Genomic DNA, 27,315 nt, shown 5'->3' on the forward strand with positions numbered 1-27,315 from the left:
CAGTTAAATAGTTAAAAATGAGATCTAAACACTGACTGCGTGGCTTCAATCGTCATTTACCACTCCTTCATTTAAAATTAAAATGTTCAGGTACCAGTCATTTATAAACCGTTGCTGATTAAAAAGAGTTTCACTTTCAAACGTACTGGGTGAGGCATAAAGGTATGTAGTTTTTTTTTTACATTACAGCATTTTTAAATACCACCACTAAAATAATTATGCTTAATCACCAATTCCTTTTGTCAGAAAACCAAAAAAGCATATTCATCCTTTTTCTCGATACTTTTTTTTACAACGCGACCAATTTCACCAATTACAAGGCGTCTGAACAGCAGTCGGTGTAAACAGTGATTTCATGTCATGACTAAAGTGCACCTCATAATTATGTGAAGTAGACATTAATAACTTTTTTCATGATTGGCAAACATTAGACACTGACTGCCAGTGTTATGTTTTCCTCAAAATTTCACAGTGGGATAAAAAAAAACGGTTTATTTATCATCATTTATACTGCACACTGCACAGTATTGTAACATAAAACATGAAACTCAATGGCTCTCACAAGGTTAAAGTTCAATTCACAAAATTGCCATTTAGTGTCGTATAAGAGTTAATTAAAATTTCCCGTATGCACAGCTGAAGGGGAATGAAAATGTGCATTTTATGAGCATCTTGAAAACAGTTTTCTCATGGATTCATTCGCCCCTCACCCCATTCTAGGAACATGGAATGGCCACCACTATCTCGGCTGTAAACAGCAAAGGGGGATCCTCCCCATGATCATTTCCGTGGAAACCACCCACGTGTCAATAGCATAGGCGTAACATAGTGGGCCCTGTTGATGCTCAATGAGAGCAGCATAAACATCTCAAAACAAGAGTGCACGTTGTCATAATACGCCTCACCCAGCACTCGGAAACTTTCTAAAATATTTCAAGTTTTATATTTAAAGCGCCCCCTGGTGTGCTGTCACTCCCAACGGTAGGTATTTCAAGATAAAACTCTATACATACCACACACGCCAGTAAATATTTCTATTTTTTTCCTTTATATATGAACACCACGTGGTTCATTATTACAATTCTATTTTCAATCGTAACATTATTTTGCAAAAACATTGGACGGCTCCAAAATAAGCTCAAGAGTGTGGATTTCTCACACAGTCTCCTTTAGAGGCAATAGAAATCCACAGAAGCAGCGAACAAAATGATTTGTTTAAAATGTAACCATGTGCAAGACTTAACCAGAGCCAACAACCTCCATAACGACAATTAACCCTACGCAGAGACCACGTCTTACTCTGAAAACAAACACGTGGACGCCACGACCGGATGAGCACTTCCGTGGATTTCTGGCCCCCATTCGTCATGCCTACCGCATCTCTCGCTCTCCGTTTTAGTTCGCAGCAGCGAGAATCGCTTTTGCACTCCCCGTGTAAAGCTCACGAGTGAAATAAATACCTCTGGCTCGACGTGCCGGCTGCAACAGTCATAGTTGGGCTCGGAATGGGTTTCTCACAATTAAACATCCTCCTTAGGCTTCGTGGTGAGAGGCAGCTTGTCGGGGCCGGGCTCGTGCTGCGCTTCGCACACCGCCGCCTCTTCATCCCGAAAATCTTTGGCAACCGGCGGCGGAGAAACCTGACCGCGCCCGTCTCCTGCCCTTCGCCATGTGGCGGGCGGCTGCTGTTCGCGCGCCGTGCCACCCTCCGGCGCACTTGCGGACGGCTCGCCCGGCGTGCCACCTTCCGGCGCACTCGCGGACGGCTCGCCCGCCGTGCCACCCTCCGGCGCACTCGCGGACGGCTCGCCCTCGCCCCGGTGCTCGTCTCCGCCAATGGACTGCCCTTCCCTCGAGTCGATCGCGCTCGGCGCCTCGGCCGAGCCGAGGGGCTCCGCCGGGAGCGCATCCACCTCGCAGACGTGAAGAGCCGGAGGGGAGCCCTCCAATTCTTCCGCTATGGTCACGCGTGGCGCCACGTCCTCTCCCGCGCAGTCGCGCATCGGCGCCGACGCGGACTCGTGTATCGGCTCGGCGAACTTTTCCGTGACCAGGGCGAGGGGAAAATCCCGCGCGGCGTGCGAGCCGGGATTCTCCCCGTCCTCGGGAGGCGAGGGCGTTTCGCCGAGCTGAAACGGCACCGTTGGCACTTCTTGCAAGGCGACGGTGGTGGTGGCGACGGTGGTGGCGACGGTGGTGGTCGTTATGAAGGGCAGCTCGGCGTGAGCTGTGCCCTGGTTTGGCAAACACGTCGGCGCGCACGCCGCCACAAAGTCGCCGTTTGAGAAAAGGCCGGCCATCGGCAGGGAGGAGGACGCGCTGGGGAAGATGCGGACGGGCGCACAGTCGGACGGCGGCAGACTGAACATGGAGGAGTCCAAGGCGTGGGGAGGCGGCGTGTCGCTGGCAACCTCGACCTGGGCGTCCGCGCCCGGCACTTGAAAAAACGGCATGATCCTATAGCCACCTGCTGCCGGGGAGTCCGGTGGCAGCTCCCCGTCGCTAGCGCCCGCGTGCATCGAAACTGCCGCGGGGCAGGCGGGAAAAAATTCTCCTTCCTGCACGATGGCCGCGTCACTGAGGAAGGGGTGCGCCATGTGAGCACCGCTGGCAGCCATCACGCAGCTCAGCCTGCGGGCACGCACGGGATCCATATGAGCAAAGGGTTCCCCCCACTTTATAGATCATAATCAGTCCTTTTTTTATCAATCCACGGCTGGATGAAGGCCAGCTCAAAAACTAGATGTATAGCCTCACGGGGCCAAGTTGTGGGCAGTCTAGAGCACTGCAGCAAACTCAATTGGCGTGCTGTACCACGCTCACAAGTCTACGTTCCTCACTTTCACCAAACCGCACAGACCGGCATGGGGGAAGTATGAATAACCCCCATGGCCCACGGGGCTTGAGGAGGCCCTCGACCAATCAGTGGATTGACAAAAAGGCTGTGGATGTAAAAAAAACAACACATGCTAGTACAGGATACACTCAAAGAGCTGCCATTATATTTTATTAGTGGGATACCCTGAGGCAAAAGCTGTGAGTGAGCACCAATTAAGCTTGGCGCAGGCCACGTGAAGTGGTGTGCACAGTTCCGTACAGACCATCTACAGTACTTATGGTGACAAGTCACAAAAGGTATTCACTTTAGTCTGAGTAAACCTAGGTGAGGGCGAGGTCAGGTTCAAATGCAAAGTACCACTGAGTCGCTGGGTTCACAGCAGTGCGTGAACAAGTATGCACTTCCATACACTCGACATGCACACAAATTTGTACACCAATTCGCACACTTGCACCCACACAAGACACAATCGCACTTAGACACACACAGTTGCATACATGTATGTACACTTATCCAAACGCTTAACAAACTCGACACACATCTGGTAATGGAAGTGTACAGTTCCAACCGCTCGGCTCTCATGCTCACACACACTCACTACACTCACTCCACACACATACACACGCTGCACACGCTCCACACACCAACAACAGCCGACATTCACCACTAAGCGGCGGTGATGTCACCACGGCGCTTGTGCCGGGCTAGGTGCACTGAGGCCACGTGAGGTGTCGAAGACTCGCGACAGGTCACAGACACACCCTCCACACTCGCACTATTGCACCGTCAACACACACTGCTCCAGGCTCGCGCACACATACACACACGTGCTCCACACTCACACCACACTGCTCCACACTCATGCACGCACACACACATACACCACTCCACACGCCGCTGCACACACCCGGCGACGTTGGCTGCGTCGGCTGAGAAGGAGTCTCCGGCGTCGGTGTGCGGCGGCACGAGTTGCCCAGCGTCACCCCCACCGAGGTACGGCACGCCTGCCTCCTTCTTCTCCAGCTCGAGCCGCATGATGGTGTGGATGAAGTGCGTTCGCACGCGCACCGGATTGAACTCGACGCGCCCCGACGCGTTTCCGCAGCCGTCCAGCGTGCAGCCGCACGGGAATGACAGGCGGTCCACCTGGCCGGATCACAGAGCCCATTCAGATTGCAAATTCAGAATCTTTATCTATATTGGAGGAATCCAGTGAGCTATGAAGCTTTTTTTCACATGTCCAGTAAGGGCCGGGTCATAACGTTACTACAACAAACAATACAAAACTGCAATAGGAGTGTAAAGTATAGCAAAGGTAAAGACACTTTTAAAAAATATACAAATAAAACTAACTATTACCGCGATATGCATTCGTCGATAAGAGCTACAATACCACGGTCATCGTCAAATGCAACACGCCATGCATAATCTGTACGCAATAAGCCGTTTTAATTGCTCCGCTTCCTCATTGGATATCCTCTCGGGTGTCTTCCCACCTTTGCCTGCCGTTACATCGTTAGTCTCAACCACAGGCCAAAGTCCCTTCGAGCAACGTGCTCTTGCAAAACTCAATTCTCTTATTCGTCAACTGTGTGTTGATTATGCATTCGTTCTCTGATCCACGAGGTTCCTCTTCTTTTCTCTCAGTGCAATTCCCAATATGCTTCTCTCCACACTTCATTATTAAACTCGGCACATGCACACTATTCAAGTCCAATTTGGGAATAATACACTGGGAACTAATGAGGCAAAGCTAAACTGCGTCTTCAATTATGTCTGATTTGTAAAGTAGGCCAATGCATCGCGATAGTCCTGTATATTAAATGCGCATTATAAATTCATAACTGGAGGAGTTGAATTAAGTAATCTTGTCTCGTGCTGACATGTATATACTGTCCTCCTTGAGGTCCTTTGGACTCCTCTGAAAAACAACGCAATGGTTTAGCACCTGTGGAATGCGGCCACCGCCTCCACTGAACACCTAGTGATCGGTGAATGACACCCCCCCCCCCGTATAGCCTTTAACCGATTGTTGGGACTCGTGTTGCTATCAAGCACCTATGAAGGCTGGCACGGCACACGAGGGAGTGGTTGGCCAACACCGCGCCCGGCCGCCTGTCATCTCCTCAATTCCGATGTTTACACACAGCACCGAGTACTCAATTTAGGCTGCATCGACCAAGGGAAGGACCCAGGACCGGTTTAGATATTTGTCACCGATGTTGGCTGTGAGCAGGGATCGAACTTGTATTCGCTGGTTCCGTAGCATAGTGCGCTAACCAGCACGTCACCACTCCCCACTTGTGTCTGCACGCAAGCACGCACGCACTTGGCAGGAGATGCCGGCCTGGCTGCAGCCACACGTCTCGGGGTCGCAGTGCGAGCGGCAGTCGCAGCCGCACTCCTCGCGCGACACGCGGATGGCGCGCAGCTGCTGCTTCTCGTCGCCGTCGATGCGCCGCACGCCCGACGCGCGCAGCATGGCGCGCCGCTTGCGCGTCGGCAGCGGCTGCAGGAAAAAGTAGTCGTCCACGTCCAGGGCGCGAGCGTCCACCTCCTCGTCCGGGATGTCGTCCACCGTTAGGCCGTGCGTGTGCTCGGGCTCGGCAGCGCCGCTCTGCATCAGCTGTGACGATGATGAAAATTATTCAGAACCAGAATACTTATTTTATTTTGATAATGATTATAATGATGATGATGGCACAGTCAGGATTACTAAAGCGGATGAAGGCACACACTTGATGCAGCAAATCTGGCTGTGATTTTATTGTTTTTATTGTTTGTGATTTTATTGTTTGTGATTTTATTGTTTTTATTTTTATTAATTTTAATTTTCTACCTACGTGACTTTACCAAAAGAACTAAGAGTATGCACACACGTGTGTTAAGGTCTGGACGAGACCTAGATCCAGAGACAAGTACCTACAGCAAGCTGACTGAGCATAGGGAATAACATCCAAAGGTGCACACACACACACACACAGAGATAGTGTCATGAACGCACTTGCTACACCGACATTTCCTAACCATCTCACAGTACAGAATATTTTTAAATCCTTTATATTAAGTTCGCTTGCTTGCTTGCGTGCTTGCTTGCGTGCTTGCTTGCTTACGACCGTGCAAATCTTTCGGTCGTTTTTTAACCCACTTCCCGTGATCCAATCGAGCTGACATTTTGCACACAGACTCGTTGTGCGAGACAATTAATGTTCGTGAAAAAAAATTCCCAAAATGTTATACTGTTTAGGGAATACAAATTAAATATTTAATTACCAATTGCTTAATACTGGCAGACAATCATCTGCCCCATAGGTGGCAGCCATCTCAAGCCAGAGGACGAGAGGACTCTAGCCGCCACGCATATAAAGGATTTATAGTGAAAAACTTTGTTTTTACGGGTTTACTTGTATGTGATCCACCAACCCTTGCCTGCAAAAGTGTTGGATTAGACATCCATCATTTCGTCCATGAACTCCACTATCCACTTTGATACTGATACTTGCATCATCACCCACACAGTGGCAGTGTGTGTTTTTCATCTATTACTGCAAATGCTTTTGTGGAATTATTGTTGCCAGTATGTTAGTCCACCCAGTTCATTGCTCAAAGTGGGCACCACATTGTTTGCTATTGTAATTATATTATGTGCAGTTACATTTTTTTGTTATACAGTCAGTTGGAGTGTAACAATTCGTACCCCCTAGTAATTCGCAAACATGTTGCGATTTGGGAGTCTTGATTTGATTCAAGAGGTAGCGGCCTCTAGTGGCTGGAGGGGTACTGTAAATACATGCATTTAATATTAAATAAATGAATCAGAAAAACATTTTACACTGTCTTGTGAGATTAAGAAAATATTTTAATCGACGCATCATTACCCCTCAAGGTTGTACACCAAAACCTTGCTCATCGCAGGAGTGACGTTCTTGAAAATAGCCGCAAGCGGAAAAAATCCGTGATCTCAAAACTTAAAACGCAAATACGAAAACTGGGGTATGGTACACCGGTCGTAATACGACACCCCCTCCTTTTGTTTTATGTTACCCTACATCACCCCAACCAAGAAAGGCGAGGGAATCAAAAACATACATAACGTATTGTATAGTATTGCAACACTAGAGTAAGAGAAACGGCACAGCGACATCTGAATGCCTCACCGGACGCTGAGAACACGTGAACTGGGCTGCATGGGAGGCAACATGGAGACAAGATGGCGTGTGTACGCTTCCGTGGCAGCATCGTCGCGAGCAGTGCAGCTAACAGTACAGTACTTCTTCACGATGCACACAGCTGTGCCCCGTGGTCAAGCGCGGATGGTCGAGCTACAAGGCCGCGATCGGCGAATACCTCGATGGATTCGGCGCGAATTTTCAAATCCGCAATGGGAAAACCCGCCACGGGCAAAGTTTAAGTGTACACCAACATTGCGTATGTATGTTTTCACACCGTACGTAACAAAAAAAACCGTGTCCTCTAAGCACCAGCCTTGCCTTCTAGGGATTATCACTGTTAATAACCACTTCCAATTCACTAAACACCAGCCCTCAACATTTACACTCCCTCCAAGGGTACTTTTACCATTTCCAAATCTAAAGCACAAAATATCTGACGATTCATGACTGTATGAATTGTCACGATTCGAGGCAAAATGTAATTCAAGAATAAATTCTACGACTTGTTTTCATCATCGTACTTGTATTGTTGCTCGTGTTTGTCTCATTCTGTAGAGTATCGTTCACCTCATTAGTTTAAATTCAACAACATTATCATTGAATATATTTTGTTTAAAATGTACATAATCGAAACTCCCATGCAGCTATTTGAGGCATGTATTGCAAGTTGAAAATCGATTCTGATCCGTCAATCGATGCATCATGAGATGCCTAGACAGCACATTTGAAGAGGCACACAGGTAAAAAGAAACATGAAAAAAACCTCTTTATCGCCGAGTACGCAAACAACAACTGGAGGCACAAACACAGGGGATATGAGACCTAAGTTAAATGCATCGCATCAAGGGATGTTTACAATTCTTACTGGAAAAACCACGCAACTTAACCCAGCAGGGCCACGCCAGCGTGTAATGTGCGCAGCAAAACACATGCTGGCGTAACCGAGTCGGTCCCGTGCCCGTATGCCCGTGTGTACGTACAAGGTCACGAGCACTTCCCACGGGAGTCGGCCTGACAAAAGCTGGCACCCGGGACAACTGTCCACATCTGCTTCAATTTCTGCATTAACTTCCACACCCCCGCCTCCACCGCCTGTGGCTCTGAGAATTACACGGCTCCGTACGCTGGCTTGGAGTCTTCACGACCTCTAGCTTTGCCAGCCCTGGCAGAAGCTGCATGGGACTAGGAACGCTGCGCCAAAAAACGCGGCGTATTTTGGGTGGGCAGGGTCGTGGTAATAAACAGCGTTCCGTTGTGGCTTTCCCTGTTAGCGTCACGCAGATTAACGTGACCTCTGGTGGTTTGTGTCTCAAATTAGCCGCAATCTGTAGATCCTGTAATATTGTATTTCTCTGCGGCGGTTTTCCCACATTTGGGGTATTTTTCCTCCCCGAGAAACATTTTTTTTTTTTATATCTCAACCGAACATATTTTTTCCCAACCTGAAAAGACAAGCAGTTTTCACGTCCCTAGAAATTGTATTTTGGAGAGGCATATTAGGAGCGTTAAAAAAGAACGTCAACGTGGAAATTGCTGCTGCTCTGAAAAATAGTTCTGCAGCCAAATGATAACCCTAACAACTTTGTTCCTAATCTCAACCATATCCATCCACTTGGCCTCATGTATGGTTGTGTTGCACTCATTATCACGCGCACTGCCATGTCCTGTGAGACCCTATCACCAAATTTGATCGGTGGCACATAAAAAATTAACTATCGAGACATGGTTAAGGATCAAAGTTACAAATCACATTTGCAAAATGTGGCTGTATGGAGCACGAAATCTGTTCGCGTGCACGGGAAATCGCAAAGCACTGAGAGACGTGACGGCTGGGGGACTGATACCTTCATCAGAGGCTCACGACCACAATGTTGATTAACACGTACGCTTTCGCGGCTAATATTATTCATAATAAAGGTTTTATGGGTTAGATCGCGGAAAAATAAATGTTGTCACGTAAACAAAACGTGCCAATTAGTTACTAGATCAGCACCCCGGTGTGTGACCCGTAAAACCTTTATTGCGAACGAGGACTCCCATGTCCCCAATCCTGCCGCATTTGCGAGAGCGCGGGGCGGTGGAACGAACCTGGAGGCGCAGCGCGTTGAGCCGCTCCTCCTTGAGGTGCTGGCGCAGCATGTGCTGGTGGGCACGCTCGCGCTCCTGGGCGAACTCGCCCAGCGAGTAGACGGCGACGCGGTCGTGGCAGCTCGCCATGCCCAGCGTGCTGCCGCCCTGGCTGGGCACGCTGGTGAAGCCCTGCCGCCGCAAGAAGTAGTACACCGTCACCTGGTCGAAGCGCACGTTCTTGCCGCGCGCGCGCTTCGACGCCGAGGGTCCCGCCGCTGTTGAGGAGGAGGACGACGACTCTGGGGGAAGAGAGAGAGAGAGGAGAGGGTGAACGTGCGGGGAGGGTGGATTGAGCGCCACAGTGACTAGGAGATGTTAACTCCCTCACCTTGTATGCAGGAGGTCGTGAGTTCGGTCCCGACTCTGATGAAGCTGCCACCGTCTCACAGTGTCTAGTGATGCAACGTTAAGTCGAGCTCCTGAATGCCGGCCGATCTGTGTGCTCCATATCCGTGTGGGACGTCCTCCCTGGCATGTTCCCTCCCTTGGCTGCCACCAGGGTGGTGCAGTGGCGAGATGTTAAGTCCCTTGCCTGATATGCAGGAGGTCCTGGGTTCGATCCTGACCCTGGCGATGCCTGTATATTTGGAGTTTGCATGTTCTCCCCGTGGTCATTTGGACTGGTAGCCAAAGGCAGCAATCAAACTCAAGTCCCCGAGTTCAAAGCACAGTGCGCTAACCACTGTGCTACAGTTCCACCGTTTGAATAGAATTTGCAAAAACTGAAAAAAATAATTCTTACATGCATAATTAAGTGCATGTAACCTTCATGTAATAATTCATTTTAATTGATGACTCGATTAATGCACCATTACTTGCCTCATTTTCAACATCATCACCATCACTGAGAGGATGGTAAAGTGAGTATGCAGGAAATAGTGTCTTATGGAGAGACTGGTCCCTGCCATTTAAACATGGAATTTCAGCACCACCCAATTATTTATTGTGCACGGGGGACACCCGAGTGCTTACAATAAATCATCACTCTTATGAGTAAAGGGCCACAAATATCCAAACACTTGTATCACCTCACCTAGAGGAGACTGCACCATTGGCTTTAAACCAGTTCAAACCTGGGACATGATTATTCCCCGTGCCAGCGAATGCTCCTTTTTGTTCAGATTTTTTTGGAATGTATGCCTTTGTCCTTACGAACAACAAAGGGGTAGATCGCAAAGATCGTTCCATTTCAGTCTTTTCATAAATATATATATTTTTTACCACCCCTCACTTAAGTATTATATCCTCACGCTATTTATTCCAGGCATGCTACACTTATCTATTATATAAATGTGAGAAAATGTGGCGTTTCTGAATTGCTCTGTCAATTTCAAATGACACTCATGTGGGCTTCGCGTGGTCTTAAAAGTAAAAAAAGTGCACTGCGCACAAGGCAACAACCAACTTTGGTTCCAGGCATATCTTGACAAGCGAACGTAATATAATTTAATCCGAGGATCAGTAGATTTTAGAAATTTAAGCAACAGCCCGGAAGAATAAAGCCACACAGCAGCAGTTGAGCTGTGTGTGACCTTAGCGTGGCATAAATTCCAGTCACAACTACATTCACCCTACGTGGTGAGGTGGGAATCGACGAGAGGCCATTTAGTGGAATTTCACATTACACCTAATGGAAGGTAAACACAGTGGGGACCAAATGCACTGTTAAAATAAAGACAGTGAGAAACACAAGAGATGATAGGGAAAAAAGAAAAGCCCAGCATGTTGACACAGATACAGGGCACGGATAATGAAACGTTTTACGTAGGCATGTAACAATGCACCAGCGCACAGGCGATTCCATGAATTACTGAGCTGGAATCACGATTCGACTGAAGAATCGATTGTTTCGTCTCATTTTTACCATCTGGATTGTTTTGCCGAGCTTGTACAGTTTGCTACATGAGCCATAATGTAACACAGGTATCTCATTTACATACGCTTTGTATTAAATACAGATAAAACGACTGTTTGGAAGAAGCACTGGCTGGTGCAGTGTTCTGCACACTGCACTCCAAATCCTAGCCACAGCTAACATTAGTGGCGAGTGATATATGATCCGCTCCTGGGCCTCTCCTTTCACCAGCCCACAATGACCAACCTGCAGTGTGGTCAAACACGGTCAAACAACAGACAGCCCTGTTCATCGTGGACGAAGGCTTCATTTAGCACCGGATTGAGAAAAGACGGTAAATATTTATAAGTACATCCTTGGACATTTTTCTTGGAATAAATTAATCATTGTACGTCCTGTTACACAAATCACGTGCAAAAAATCTACCATTGGTGCAAGCAGGACGAGGGGGGGGGACATCGACCGGAGGGAGGGGTCACTTTTTTCTTTATGGAGGGCAGAAAGAGGGCTTTCAAACATCTTTGGCAGCCCACACATAAAAAAGACAAAGATCCCCCATATAGCCTTAACAGACTGTAGGGGCAAGTACTGTTAGCGAGCACCTATGAAGGCCGGATCGGTACACGGGGGGGTGGGTGGCCAGCACCATGCCCGACCGCCTTTGTCTTCCCAGTGGCGATGTTTACACACAGCACCAGGTACTCATTTCAGGCTGAGTCGACCTAGGGGAGGCCAAGGACCGGTTCAGATAATAGTCACTGGTGTTGGCTGTGAGCGGGAATCGAACCCGGGTCTCCAGGTTCATAGCGCAGCGCGCTAACCGCTACACTACCGCTCCCCACATAAACACACACACACACCTCAGTCACTTCTGTCGCTGAAAGTGGCCTGTTTTCACGCTGTAGCTTTGGTATGAGACACACTTTCGTTGCCGGGTGTAAAATATTCGCCCGCCCCCTGTACTCGATTAGTGAAGATAAGATGCTTGCAGTCACAAATAAACATAGTTTGCGGCCTGTTTGGAAGCGATGTTCCTTGTGTGGCCATGGGCCATGTGAAGTGAGGTCACGAGACATAGGTTCCCCCCGCCCGTGCTGTACGGAGCCGTGGGGGCAAGTACGGAGGAGGGAGTCGTGGGGGCAAGAATGTCGGAGTGCGGGGAGGCTCGGGGTTCGTATCACACTCACGTGGGAAGAGTCCGTCAGCCGGGGCGTTGACGCTGTCCCCGCTGTCCCCGCTGTCGCTGCTCGAGAGGTCATCGTCCGAGTCCTTCGGGGATGAGAGCCCCGAGCAGCCCTCCACCTCCTCAAACTTCCTCTTCAGCACCTCGCTCATCTCGCTAATGCTCAGCACGCTCCTCCCTCCCTGCTGTGGCACGGTCGGGGGCACGTGCGGTGGTGGCACGTGCGTCGTACCTGGGGTGAGCGACGCGTGTGGCGTTGGTACGTGCTGTGGCAGTACGTGCGATGGCGGTATGTATGATTGTACGTGTGGTGGTGGTACGTGGGGTGGGTGGCAAGTGCGATGTGCGGAAGTCGCGCGTTGTTGCTGCTGCGTATTGGTGTGGCCCGCCACGTGGTTTGTTATATTTTTTGTGAGTGTTGTGAGGCGTCCGGTTGTAGAAGGAGATTTCGCGATGGGAGTTGCACAGTTGCGTCGTGTCATACGTGGCGCGCGAGTGTTGGTATTGTGTTGTGGAGTGATTTCGTATGTGTGGCCACTGAGTGAGCGGGGTATTGTGAGTGGGGGGAGGGGGAAAGTGTGAGGTGACGAAGACAGAAATTAAACAATTATGCGGCGTTTTCAACTCGCAGAGAAGCACGGTACGATATTTACAGGCCTATCAAACACTTTGGATTATTGCGACCACAATTACATGGCGCTTGGCAGGCCTCTGAAATAACAAAAACCCATCTAGAGTGTATCGATTGCAGAATGAAGCTTCATAGCAGGCAGTACAATGCAGGTCGGCCAAAGATTTGAAAAGATACGTATAGATTTTTTTTCTTCCCCCATCCTTCAAAATCCGCAGCCATTTCATGTTATTAAAAATCTCCAGCTGTGTTTCTCATGACGAATGTCAGAATATGAATCTTTATTTATCTGGAGGAATCCAATGGGCTATGATGCTCTTTTTCACAGACGTCTACATGACTGAAGACATGCTAATAATATCAGACCTTCAAATACCAAGAAAGGCTTGAGATGTTTCCGTGACGTCCACCAACAAAACCCCACACTTTTTACAAAACATCACTCAAAAGTTGGAACAAATTAATAAACACGCTTACAGTTGTATAAATAGAACAAGGCGTGCTGGAAGTGCTCGTGCTGAAATGAAAGCTCATCTTGTGCTCGGGTCACCTGACAGCAGTCGCCGAATTGATTCTGCGGGGGGGTTTTTTCAACGCCACAAACTAACCACAACCCTCCCCCAAGGAGGAGGCGGCTCTGAAAACCTAGAGATTAGCCACGGGGCATTTGAGCGAGCCAAGCGGTAATGTCCCACTGGCCACACTGCGCAAAAGAAGCCACCTTTGCGGACGATAATTCGAGATTACTGCCACTGTACAGTGTGCGGTGCTGGCAAGCGTCACACGCTGTTCCAGTCACGCCCATTCACCGTCAGCCCCACTCAGGGTTTATTTACACACATTACGCACGACGCACGCGAGCCAAACTCGCCGACATCTGCCCACGTGTGTTTGCGTGTGCTCTCTCGCTGTTAGGAAAATCGGGGGTCAAAAAGTTCAGAAGAAACACTGTACCGCCCCCCCCCCAACCCCCCCCCCCCCCTGCTTGGGCAAAAAACGACGAGTCGATTGACGTGTTTTGTGGGTTGTGTTTGTACAGGAACTCCCGGCACGTGGAGTAAAACGTCGGTCACGATGCAGACGAAGACATGGTACATCCCGAAAAGACATCGCAGTTGTACAGCGGCACAAGCGCGAAATCTACGCTGTAGTGACACCGCAATGCTATTGGAGGCGAGCTCCTTATCCGTCAATTTGCATTTCACTGTTCAGAGCGGCAAGAAAGGCAAATGTCTCTGCGGCCCTAGAACAAAGAGGGAGAAGCTTACAGGCAGATTCCCAGGTTACAGTTAACAGAATCCAACCACGAAAATCTGGGTCGCCACATAAACACCGATTAAAATTCATGCCCCGAAATATGGGGTTTTGATTTGCAAAATTATTTCTGGGGATGAGGTTATACAGATCGGCCTGCACAATGTTAATGCGTTAAGACTTGCGTACAAGCAATCTAATACCGCGTACAGGCATTCCCAGACTTACAAAAATGCCGAACTTACAAACAACCGCATTTACAAATGAGCTTCCATAAGATATTTATTTTTAACCATCCGACTTGCGAATGTGACTCGCACTTCGCATGCCTAACCATGGCACTATTTGGTTCGGAAAATGTATGAATGTACAATCTTTCTTATTTATTAATTTTAACAGTTTTAACAGTGCATTTAAACACAGTACATTATCGTGTTCCGACTTACGAACCGTTCGATTTTCGAACGGGTCTCAGGAACGGAACCTGTCTGCAAGTCGGGGACTGCTGGTACTCTAAATATAAAAACGGAAGCAGCAGTAGAGGTCGCAAACGAGTTTTGATTCCTTACCCGTACCCGGCCGCACCAGGGTCGCAAATGGGTACCGTACCCGTTCCCTACCCGTACCCTACCCGAAATGAGTGACAAACGGTTACTCACCAGTGACTCACGGCCTACCCGTACCCGGCCGCACCAGGGTCACAAACGGCTACCAGTACCCGTACCCGGCTGGGTACGGGTAGCCGGGTATCGGGGAGGGTACGGGTATCGGGTACTCGGTTGCGACCTCTGAGCAGCAGTGGCTTGGGAGTCAAGTGCACGGGCACTATGAATCCAGTGACTTACATTTGATGCCGGGCACGGCTAACATCAGTGGTGGTGATATCGGAAACAGGTACTGCACCAACCCCCACCCTTTAACAATCTGCACTGACCAGCATGGTCAAGTAAGGTCTAACCGTCTCCCTGGTGAAACGGCACGAGAAGGCTTTCATCGAGCAGTGCAATTTGAAAAAGGCTGTAATTGTGTACATGTGGGTAATTGCTCGATTACCTTGATTACGAGTGTGTATTAAACATGGTGAGAAATGTATTGGACACTGACGTACTTCCACAGATGGCTTCTACATTAGGGGCAATCAAGAGGAGCCAGCATTAAAGTTATAGTAGAAGACATTTTCTGAAAATTTGATTGGAGAAATAAAGGCACAAAGCATAAATCGAGACTGTGTTAACCTTAACCAGGTAAGGTTTTTATTGACAGTCAAAATGGAAAGATGAAGTGGAAGTGACCGGCCAGAAATGACTGAAAAAAGGGGCTCAAATAATGGGGAAAATCCAAAAATATGAGCGACTCAAAAAATATGAATCATACCACAAGTTCACTGAAAACTGAAAATAATTGAAGGGCCAAAGCTGGGAAACATAACAACGTGTCTAGACTACACCTAGGGCAGTTATTGAAGGCAAACTGGCATCAAAAATGTAAAATAATGAGGCGAACAAGAGCAGGCTGCAGTGCGTTTGAAATGTTTTATATGAGAATGAAAACCGGTATCACCAATGTGACGAAAATGGAAAGGTTTTTGATCAGTACATATTACCTGCTCTGAAACAAGAACATTGCCAAAAAAACAAAAAGTGAAAAGCACACAAAGCAGCATGGAGGGGTGAATGCTGAGATTTTTATGTTGGAGACAGAAAGGAGAACACGTGGATCAGAAAACATACAAATTTAAGACATCGTAGCGGACCGTTAAGTAAGTGGGCATGGGCAGGACATATCCTGCCAATAAATGATGGCCGATGGGGCGATGGATGAGGCCGGTGAAGGAGTGGGAGCAAAGGGCAGGAACGCACTCTGAGGATAACCACCACGGAGATGGAATTATTCGATTAGCTCACGTGCAAGATGGACTGTGGCATCAAGTGACAGTGTGGAGTGGCGATCATGTGAAGCCCTTCGTCTAGCAGTGAATAAAACTTAGCCGCCAGTGATTCAATACATGTGAATGATGATGCGACGGAAAAAAAACAGAAACCGAGCCTCGACCTATGGAGTCTTGTCATGAGGTCATCCTTGTGTGTTTTACTGCCATTGTCGTTACGTGCATATTAAAAATACCGCGTCTACCGTTTCAAACAGAACTGAGAAAAAATAGGCAGGAAATTGCAGTCATTCCAATTCAAATACTGTATGTAAGGAATATTCTGCAGAATATGTATGCACGCATTGCTGCGTGGGAAAATATTGCACTGTAATAAAATGCACCAACAATCTGCAAAAGTATTCACATTTGTCCAAACAGCTGATGCCCTTTTTCTCTTCACAGAAGTAGTCGACCGCAAAACTCCACTGACACGAAATGCGCCGGAATACCAAGAAAATGCCACACCTCGAAATCTGGAGTCCGCACACCTCGCAGCCCATTCCATCAGGCCCCACACGCAAGCAATATCACCGCCCAGGCGCACATGAACATGTTAATGGGCATCAAAGCGGCTCATGTACATGCACTGCCTTTGATGTTGTTTTATTATCTATTGCTGTTGGCACATATGGCTTCAACCCCGAATACTCATATCTCATTGGCAACAAAGTGGTAATGATGGATTGGCACAATAGCCACGGTCACAGTGAAATCAAACCATAGATAGGGCATTGCCACCTGTTTAACACAATCGTCATATTTTCAGCCGGTATTCATGAATAGACAAACGCCTCCATTCTAGATTTGAATTTTTCGTGACTACAAGGGTCCATACTCTTTGGTTTTTTCGGTAAAGTCACGTAGGTAAAAAAAAGATAAAAAGTAATTAAATCACGACGTTTCGGAGGCAGCTTGTGTTGCCTCCAAAACGTCGTGATTTAATTTATTTTAATTTTATTTTTTTACCTACGTGACTTTTTTACCTAGGTGAGTTAATTCACGACATTTCGGAGGCAGTGTGTGTTGCCTCCGAAACGTCGTGATTTAATTTATTTTTATTTTATACCTACGTGACTTACCGAAAAAACCAAAGAGTATAAATGCCTCCATATTTGAGACATTCGTCACAAACCATGAACCACCGTCACTTTAACCTCACTCACCTGTCACTTTGCTCACCGTGGTGGTACAACATTAACTGCATTTGTATTCATTTAGTTCTTTCGTCTTTAACAATGAACAATACAGTAAGTTACGTGCAAACGTTGTGCAACAACAAAAAAATCACTACAACTAAAATGACGCTACTGTATAGGCATTTAATTGTATTATCAAGAGAAATATTTCTTTACCTCTGAACTTGGCACGCAGCCATCAGCCACAACAAGAGACCTTTCGAGGAAAAGCTAAAACCGTATTGCTTTTGCCAGGAACGCAACATTTGGTCCTGCGTACAAGCGTAACACAAGCACGATGAACGTCATGCACAGAGGTCTCCGAAGCTGCCGATGGCCGTACCTCAATACCACCGTAGAACAGCGGATTGACCAGGGGCAACCGCTGAGCACGCTGTTTACGCAGAGGAAGCAGACGTATGGAATTCGGCCACATCCTCTTTTAATCGACACGACCATTGACAGGGCCTGATGTGGGTGCCGGGAAGCAGAACCCTGTCGGTACAGCAGTGAGGTCACTGTCCTAAATAACGACGACCGGCGACGCACGCGCTCGCGCACACGCGCTCGCGCACACGCGCTCGCTCCATCGGGTAATCAGAGTGCGAACCCAGAAAGGGAGGGAGGTGGCGGAGAGTTTAATGAGGGGCAGGGACCTCTAAAAAAGAAATCTCAGTGTGGAGCCAGGATCGTGTGACAGGCCGCTGAGGAAAGCGGCAAAGGACAGTGTCGCGCGGCAAGCAAGAAGGCTGTACATTATCAATTACAACATTCACCACCAATGTCCCGTGACTTTTGATCCTTTGCTCCATACCAACCCCCCAGCCCACCAGACCTCCCAAGCTCTAAATACCCAACCAGTCTTGCCCGCTCGCTCGCCAAAAAGGTAAATTCAAACATTGACGCACTACAACACTGTACTCGGCAGCGGTGATCAATTATGTTAATGAGCAGGCATGACAAAAGGTTCAATGCTGGGGGAATTTACCTGGAATCGCTGGGCAGTTGAAGACGCAGGGGGGCGGCGCAAACGCCACGGCGAGGCAGGGTCAAGAGGTGCCGCACGGCACAACGCGAATTTTCGTCCGCTCCGTGCGGGTCGTGCCCTCTCTGGCGAGCTTTTGCCGCGGCCCTTGCTGCCGAATGACTTAATGACGCTTGCAAATAAATAAATAACTTGCTCGCCCCGCTCACTCGCTCGCAAGAACACACACTATAGCACGCATGCGCGTTTTACAGGAATTTTGATTAAAGTGCTTTAGGTTTCCTTTTCTGTCGGTCCCCTCTCTCTCTCTCTTTGCTCTGATTGCACAATGACTCGGGGGGAATTGGAGAGGTGTGTGTGTGTGCGAGGCTGGTAAGGAGAAACGTCAGCTTCGACAGGTTTGGGAATGAATGAAAATTAATTATATTATTCATTGTCCATGATCGCAGGTGGAGTTGGTAATCCCTTAATAATGTCAAAATCTCATGGCGAACAGTTTGCACGCGCAAGAAAAATAAGCCCACATCTTTCCTGTATTTACGCAAAACGGCGATACACTAAAATAATTTGAAACGCGTTATTCGTGAGACGTTACTGTACGCCGTTTAATCCTGTCCGCTTATAAGAGACGCGTGCCATGAGATCATTTGCAAAACGTACAACAAATCCTAGAGGCCGCGTGGAGCATGCAAGCCCACACCTGCCAACGTCGCTCCTCCACACCGTCGCTGCCACACACGGGTCACGGCACACGCGAGGTGCGTTCCGCAATTATCGCCGTTGTTTCACGGGCGAAAGAAAACGACTGCGGCGGGCCAACGCGAAGACGACGATTATAATTACGAAGGAACGGCGTGAGCGCCAGCGTGTGTCAGCACGCAGACTCGGTGAGCTACGACACCAGACAGCCCTATCAGCTAGCCCGCCCGTTGTCTCTGGTTCACTTCTTCCTGGGTGGAATGCAGCCTCGCCTGTAAGAATGTTAAATCTTCAAACATTACCCCCGCCCCGGAGAGTCGTATTGTGGAGAGGAAGTCTCAGCAGTGTTGTGGAATGAACGGTAGCAAAAACATTAGGTACGGTAGCTATATATACACACACACATATATATATAAACATGCTAAAGCAAAAAATATCCGAGAATTTTGGTTCACAGCCTTTTCTCACTTCCTCTCAATTACACACTGTGCTGTTTTTTGTACTTGGTAATGGTGCAGCCCTGCAACTGCTTGCTCACACCACTGCTGGCGGAAGGGCCTTCACTCGAGGGAATGCTGGAGAGCCCATCTAGAGGAACATTTGTACTCACACTTACCCCACCATACGTGACCTGTCTATTGACCAACTGTGGTGCACTTATACTGCTGGGCGAGTGCCCAAATATTTAAACCTGTACATAAGCTGCATAATCACCTCGTACGTAACAATTATACATTACGAATGGACATACATCATAAAGGTACCCATCACTATTATTATATGTGTCATAGCCATAGTGACGAGTGTCGAACGAACGTTACTCATCCTCACCTATTTTCCAGATATATTCTCTCTCTCACCCATCCGGCGAACCGAACACAGCACAACATCAGAGCGACATTAATCACGTGCAATGCCGTGCATATGCGCCGTGAAACTAAATTAACGGAGCAGTCGTCGCGAGCTGCCAAGTGTACACGACTCCTCTGGCGATCGTCAAGTTCACGGCGCGTTTGACTCGTTCCACCTCTGCTCCCGCTCGGGCTGCGCTGCCCGTCTCGGGCTTTTCACCGCCGCCTGCCTTCTGCACCTCGCTGTGTGTGTGCCCACCTCCACGGCCGTTTAACTGGAGGCAGGTGCGACGAAAGAATCCACACCTGTGCAAATATGCCCTCTCCATAGGGATTTGCAAGATACCGTGGCGTTTTCCCATAGCGTTGCGCATTTGATACATATTTCATCATGGCCTTGCCATATTTGAGATAACAATAATGTTGTTTATTTATCCAGGAAAGCTCCACGGAATCTCCAGAGTATTTTTTTTGAAGGGTGCTGCATTACAATGGCTGGCCAATTCAGTTCATGAGTGGCTTGTGAGAGGAAGCCGGAGTATCTTGAGAAGTATCAAGCGTACAATAGGGTAACATTTAAAGATCTGCACACATAAATTCAAGCAACTATTGCTGGGCTGCCATCTCCAGGCCACCTTGCAGCCCCAAGCCTACTGCACCTGGTATTCCCAGCAGGCATGTCGTCAAGCTCAACCGTGTGCAGCTTCGGAGATCTAATGAGATCAGACATATTTATGGGGATTTGGTGAAATTCGGATGACCACTGCCGTCTTCCCACCAAAACCCACAAAAGTCACGGGGGTGAGAGAAATGTGTAAAATCTGCCATGGATCCATTGACTAAGTTGATTAGTAAAAGGAAGAAAAAAAACACGACCAGGTGACATGGTCAGTAGACTGCCAGGCAACTCTCATGATACAAGTGGCCACCGGTAGTCAGTGTGTCCTACCGAAGCATGTTAAGACAAGGTTATAGAACAATATACAACTGGACCCAGATAAATAATAAAGCATCGAGAAAAAAATAATGGCAGCATGTGCACTTGTCAGCACCAGTCCTCAAAGTATCCTTTACTTCATACCACCCTTCATAAAACAAATACTCGCGTACACTAAAAGCTCTTGATCAAATTCAGCTTCAGTCTTTCATCCGAGTCAGCTTCCGCATCCGTTTTGCGTGGGATTTAAAATTTAATTACTTCTTTCATGACGTCATTATGTGCTTATGAGCAGTGGAAAGAGTTATTTGCATAATGCTAACCAACAGGAAAGGGATGTACTAATATCATCAACCAGACACAAAGCTTCCCAACAACCCACCCACGCAGTTTCCACAAGATTACACCTTGACCAACACAACCATGCACCCACACATTTCCCTTCTGTATTAAGCCTCATTTCATACAAAATGAAACCCTAGATGAAAAGCAAGGCCGGAAGAAGACTTTTGTGAACAATATACAAAGATGCGGACAATGTTCTTGCTTTGGAAAGATTGGAGGCCAACAAATTCCGATTAGTGATTTTTTACATCCGTGTGGAAAAAGCTACCCGCACACAGGCCGTCCGTCCACACAATTTGTGGACAGACGGCAGAGGATTTAACGAGGAAGAGGACGCTACAGGAAGCGACCTCAATGATCAGAGAAAGAAAAGAAAGGAAGCTACCGATGGAGAAGAGAGAGCGTATTAAATCCAATTCACGCAATGTGCAGTTGACTCAGGAGTTTTGATGAATTAATTACATTGTACAATTTAAAAAATGACATCAAATTTGTATTTTAATTCCTGGTGCCCACTCGTATATGCTGCTCCCCCCCCCTTCATCTCTTTCTCTTCAATACGATATTCTCACAAGCACAGAAAGCAGCATAGCTGGCCTGATTTCCTTTTTTTTTACAAGGTATTTTTACTACACCAGCATAGGGATATTGAATAAAACAGCATCTGTTTTCCAATTTCATCCTCGGCTACAACACTGCTTTCACAATGAATAATGTCAATTATCACAAGTGCAAATAAAGGCGCATTTTGCGTTCAAAAATTGCACACGACCCCTCTGCACGTGGCACGTGACATATGCCATGCAGGGATGCTCCCTCTTGCACGCACACAGATTCACAAAAACAACCTCTCCTTATTTATTTTTGGATCTATTGTGAAACACCACAAAGCTGCCAATTCATTTTTTTCAACCCTTTAAAAAAACACTGCTTGAATAAATGCACAAACGTAGCTCGGGCTACTCTGAACAGATTTCTTAAAAGCAGGCAAAAATAATAAATAACCAATCCAGATCCAATAACGCCAGGGGGTGGGGGGGAAACAAACATACGCAAACAGCAGGGTCCACATTTCATCACAACCCGGGTAGGTAATGAGCTGCTGTTGATTTGTAACTGGATGGATAGAATCGGTTATCTGCCACATCCTAGGAAAACAACAAGCGCTTTGAGATCTTTGAATAACGGACACTTTAGGTGCTGCCAAAAAAGCTGTGCCGTCCACTCAGCTGCATCCACCCCCCACCAACTCCTTCTGCTGCAACAAAAGACCACCACCCTACAAGCCGGCAAAACCGTGGGACAGATGCATACGTGGCCGGCCATTCTGGCCCACACACTGCATCCCGGGGGCTTTATCCTCACGAAACACCATTTCTCATTAGCGCTGCTCAAAGTCCACAGCGATCGGCACTCCGTGGAAGAAATGCCCGGTCCTCCACGTCAGTCAAAAACGGGAAGACTTTTTTATAAGGATTCACTTCAATCTCGAGAATCCCAGCACACTTTGGAGGTCTCAACAACTCGGAAATCTGTCGCATTCAAAGAAAAGTACGCCGCCCTTCCTAACGTAACGGGTGAATGGGTTTGCAGCCGTACAGACTAAATTTTCTTTCTGTGGGCTTGGAATCGAGTAGAAATCAAGTTTATTATCTGAACGGACACCAATCACAATACTGATAGTAGCAATGGGAGAGCTGGCTTTGTGTATATTTTTTGTAAACCCAAACGTCCAAACCACAACGACAGGACGCAAGCTTGCGTGCCCCAACCACACATTAATGAACTATATTCCCAAACGCATATATACATGCATTTGAAGACACACACACACACCAAGATATACTTAACTGACATGCACAACAAGATAATAAAAAACATAAACACACCAAGATACACAGTCATAACGCACGTATGCATGTAATCACATCCATGTGATTGGAGCCCTCCGTTAGCAGATAACACAAACAAGGATGTTCCTAATATGTGCACTACATTTTTTTATCTAGTGCCAAAGCAAAACAAATGCTTCTAAAAATGGCAATCATAAACCCAAAGCTGGTAACATGTTTATCAATAAATGCTTGCACATGCACAACATGAATAATGCACACACTAAATTCCATTATTTAAATAAGTGAAAACTGGTCCAAGCCAACATGCGTCTTCTACTAAACATACAATTCCCTGCATAAATATACGTGGCTATATTTTAAAGCAAAGGGAATCAGCAAATTATTTGCATTGCGATCATTTGTAAGCCTGATTGAAGGAGCAGAATTCAAGGACACTTTGGAAAATTATGCTCGCAACGAGCAGAAAATCAACAAAACACTCTCCGCTACCTTGGGTTGTCCACGGCCAAATGAAATGCAGGTATAAAAGCCTGCACACCGGTTTCCTTTTTCTCGAAGGTGTCACCGACCCCACCGTACGTTGCGCACCAGGTGAAGCGTGCTCACAAGCGCTTTTCTGCGGAACAAATCAAAAGTGCAAATGAGGCAGCCAATAAAATGGAGAACATTTGGTTACGTGACAGATGGAGGAAAAATTACGTCAAACGTAACATCATCAGCAGCAGGCGCCAGGATCTAACCAATATCTGGATGAACGGTCCCGCGCTGCCACAATCCACGTCGCTCCTGCACATGGGCCGATTTCATCACTCCAACTCCACATTGGTTATTCTCTCAGGCATCGTATCTCCTTTGGCTTGCTGTTCTGTCATCGGTCTCATCCTTAAGCCCATCATCCTTTCTCGGGGTGTTTGTCCTGCGCAAGCCCACTTACTTTTTTGAGCAGCCAATATGGTGCCTAACTAGTGTTTGTTCTCTCATCCGTGTATTCCTTATTCTTTCGTCAGCAGCTTTTTTGTCAGCATCCATATTTCTAATCCGTCAAAGCAGGAAATATTTACCACTTATTTTCACTCTCAAATTAAATGCGAGAGAATGACTCCACATTGGTCTCATTAGCTTCTTAATTTAATACATTTTATCCAAGTCCACTTTCACTAATTGTCGTCGATGTAGACAATGTTTTATTTCCAGGCGTTATGAAGCAATGTTGCACCGGAAACTGTGTTATCCGTAGCGCTACTTTGCAGCCTTCTTTGGTAAATTATTTCATAAATGTCCTGTAGTTCAATTACAAAGATGAAATGGCAATTGCATGAAGTAAAACATATACAAATCAAAATAGGTGTTTGGCCAGGAGATATGTTTCCACCAAGGCTATTTACATCAACATTAGAAGATATTTTTTGAAAATGGGATTGAAGAAATACAGATATAAACATACATGAATAAAGTATTAACAATCTCAAATTTGCCAATGCTGCAATCGTCATGACAATGTAAAACATATATAACAAATATATATTGTCATTAAGTTTCATCACTCAAATAATGACCAGAAATAAAGTAGGGCTAAGCCTGGTTATTACTTGGATGGGAGACTGCTTTGTGACACCTGGAGTTGGGAGCTGACCAAATGACAGAAGAGCCATGGATTCCTGAATCCATCCGTACAGAGCTTTGAGTGTTACCCCCTTGTATGTGGGGGTTTCCACCGGTTTGTTCCCACAAGCCACACATCCAACGTCAGGACCCTCCTCCTGAAAGTCCCAAGTGTCTTTTCATTATTTGTACATGTTTCTCTCCTAAATGTGCACATGAAAAGCTGCGTGTCAATCCACTGCTTTATTAAGGCCTCCCCTCACCCCATGGTAAAATGTAATCCCTGCGTTTCCATAGCATCCAGTTATTACAAAGGCAGACTTAGACCTATACGTACCCATAATGCAGTGTCAATCACCAGTATACAATCTACTGCCATTAGCTACATAGGGCCTTGCTCGCAGCCACTACCTATGTGAATTGTTTGCAATTTTAGTTGGCAAAGCGAACTCCTCAACAAAGCCTCGTCACTCCCAAAAACACACAACAGCTGTTTTGAACGGTTTAGCTGACCCGCTATTGAACAGAGTCTATGTCTGACAAGGCGAATTAAAACCCGCGCAGGAATTTCCCTTGTATTAAAGCGCCTTTTCTTTCCAGACTTCCTCCTCTTTTCTGTCCTCTCTTGCAACCGTTTTGACGGCAAGCCACCCACCCCCTCTTCTGCTTCCGTTTCTGATGGGATCTGTTGACGTCAACCAAGAGGGTTCAATCCCATTTTCAGCCCACGGAAATTCCTTCTTGTTGTTTGTTAGTGGTGTGTTTTTTCAAGGAGCTAAACGTGTCACAAGCTCAACAACAAACCGCACGTGGCGTGGCCATTTCACATCTCCACGTCGAACAGACGTAACACAAGCAACACTGAGAAATGTTGTTCCGTAAGTTCAAAGTCAAGTTATTTTTTCGCAACCCGCAAAAACAACATGACGTCACCGCACAAGCCAGTTTTGAAAAAAAAAACCGATGACACACGAACAATACAGCAGCAACAAACTACGCGAGATTGAATTCACGCAATATATATTTTTAAATAACAATGACGCTTGCCTGTGCCCATTTTAGTCACCCCTCGACCGCCTAAGCCGCGTTATCACAAGGAACAATGAGCAATACAGTGCAGCATGACAAACCCTTGGTCAGCTAAGGGGCTCCAGTATTGCTAACAGCAAAGGTTTGGACTGGATTAAAATCAAATTAACAATTCACGGACTTATATAATCCACGCACTTTGTAAAAACAAACTGGGATATACCCAAATGCCCTGTTAGCAAGCTCCTAATAAGGCCCGAGAAGGGTCGGGTGACATGCAAACATTCATGTCAGTGCTACCACCTTTGTCTCCCCAGTTGATGCGGCCCATCCCATGACAGCGGATAGTGAGTTCAGGCTCAGTTGACCTAGGGGAGGCTCAGGCCAGGTTAAGATACCAATTCCCAGAGAGAAGCATGTCCTCACATCTAATCTGGGTCTTCGTGCAACATCTGACCACGGCAACTTCCACAGACACACACACAACAATAGACTCCAACACACACACACCGTGCAATATGATGCACTACATCGACGCTTAACACACAAACTATATACATTCCGACACAATGACACCGATACGCATTTGCAGGCTCTGTACAGCCCTTTAATCAAAGCGCTGTAGGATGATGAAGAGGCCACCATCACGCACTCCCCTACATCGATTCACACTCACAGAGCAGACGCCGTTCGTGTATCTCAGTGGCGATGCCGGCACCAGGCTAGGTGCACTTGGGTGGCACAACGTGGCCTACCGCGTACACGGCACACACACACAAATGCACAAACCACATTAATGCAAATACGAACCACAAGGACAAATTCACACCATTACAGGATCCACTGCTGGTGTGAGGGCCTCTCCCCCCCCCCCGTCACGCCGTGCCTGTCACAGGGGTTATTTGACCATACTTCACCACGGAGGTCACCAAGTCACAGCATGCCATCATAATCTGTATACAGTATTGTACTGTATATATATATATAACAAAGACACAAAATCCTCCGTATAACCTTGACAGACTGTTTGGGGCAAGTGCTGTTAGCGAGCACCTATGAAGACCGGCACAGCACACGAGACGGAGGGTAGCCAGCGCCACGCCCGGCCGCCTTTGTCTCCCTAGCGGCGATGTTTACGACAAGCCGCACCAGCTCCTCATCTGAGGCTGAGTCGACCTAGTGGCGGGAGGCCCAGGAACGGCTCGGAAATTCGCCGTCGTTGTGATCGCTCCGTGAGCTGGGAATCGAACACGGGCCGCCCGATTCGAAGCGCAGTGCGCTAAGCGCTGCGCCACCGCTCCCCCGCATTGTTATACAGTACACTGTACAGTCACGTACACATTGACACTGTCGACACCAACACTCCGCTTAGACATTACACACCCGCATTGTACACCACCCACATTGTACACCACCACCACCACCACCACGTACTGCGTGGCCGCCATTCGCCCATCTTTGGCGGCGGTTTTCCGTACACCGCGGATGTCGTGCCAGGCTAGGTGCACGTCAAGGCGACGTGTACCGACGCAACACAAATACACGTTCGCACCGACACGACAGCGGCAGCACAGAACGACGCCAGTAAAGAGACAACCATTATAACAACAAAAAACCACGTCCCCGCTGAACAATTACACCTCAATGAACAACACAAATCGGCCGAATAGTCGAACAGAACGACACGCAAACAAACACACACACACGGCGCGAGTAGTGGCGGGGCTATCCACAAAAAACCATTAACAGTCGCGACAATAATCGTTTTGAAAGATGAAAATAAGCGAGACTCACAGGGACCGCCTCGCCGGTCGTGACCTCCCCGCCCGGACTCCTCCTCGG

At 47.5% G+C, this 27,315-nt stretch overlaps 1 protein-coding gene across 1 annotated transcript; it reads right to left on the reverse strand.

Annotated features, from left to right (window-relative positions):
* Positions 1-453: 453 nt before the first annotated feature.
* Positions 454-27,315, reverse strand: LOC133344642 (cysteine/serine-rich nuclear protein 2-like). The gene is made up of 7 exons (XM_061554669.1): positions 27,268-27,315; positions 23,332-23,458; positions 12,184-12,411; positions 9,100-9,380; positions 5,169-5,465; positions 3,747-3,985; positions 454-2,631 (listed from the first exon to the last, which is right to left on the reverse strand). The coding sequence occupies exons 3-7, from the start codon at positions 12,329-12,331 to the stop codon at positions 1,521-1,523; spliced, it is 2,076 nt and encodes a 691-aa protein (XP_061410653.1). The 5' UTR covers positions 12,332-12,411; positions 23,332-23,458; positions 27,268-27,315; the 3' UTR covers positions 454-1,520.

Source organism: Lethenteron reissneri, chromosome 20, assembly GCF_015708825.2.
Source record: "Lethenteron reissneri isolate LAM-NWPU_2019-01 chromosome 20, ASM1570882v1, whole genome shotgun sequence".
In the NCBI taxonomy this organism is placed as follows: Eukaryota; Metazoa; Chordata; class Hyperoartia; order Petromyzontiformes; family Petromyzontidae; genus Lethenteron; species Lethenteron reissneri.

What these genes read in the sequence shown, in the direction of transcription:
- LOC133344642 (XM_061554669.1), bottom strand. Translation starts at nt 12,331, where the DNA reads ATGAGCGAGGTGCTGAAGAGGAAGTTTGAGGAGGTGGAGGGCTGCTCG. An exon ending in TCAACGCGCTGCGCCTCCAG is followed by an intron (nt 5,466 to 9,099) that starts GTTCGTTCCACC and finishes TCATCGTCACAG; the next exon opens with CTGATGCAGAGCGGCGCTGC. An exon ending in GACGCAGCCAACGTCGCCGG is followed by an intron (nt 2,632 to 3,746) that starts GTGTGTGCAGCG and finishes GCGTGCCCGCAG; the next exon opens with GCTGAGCTGCGTGATGGCTG.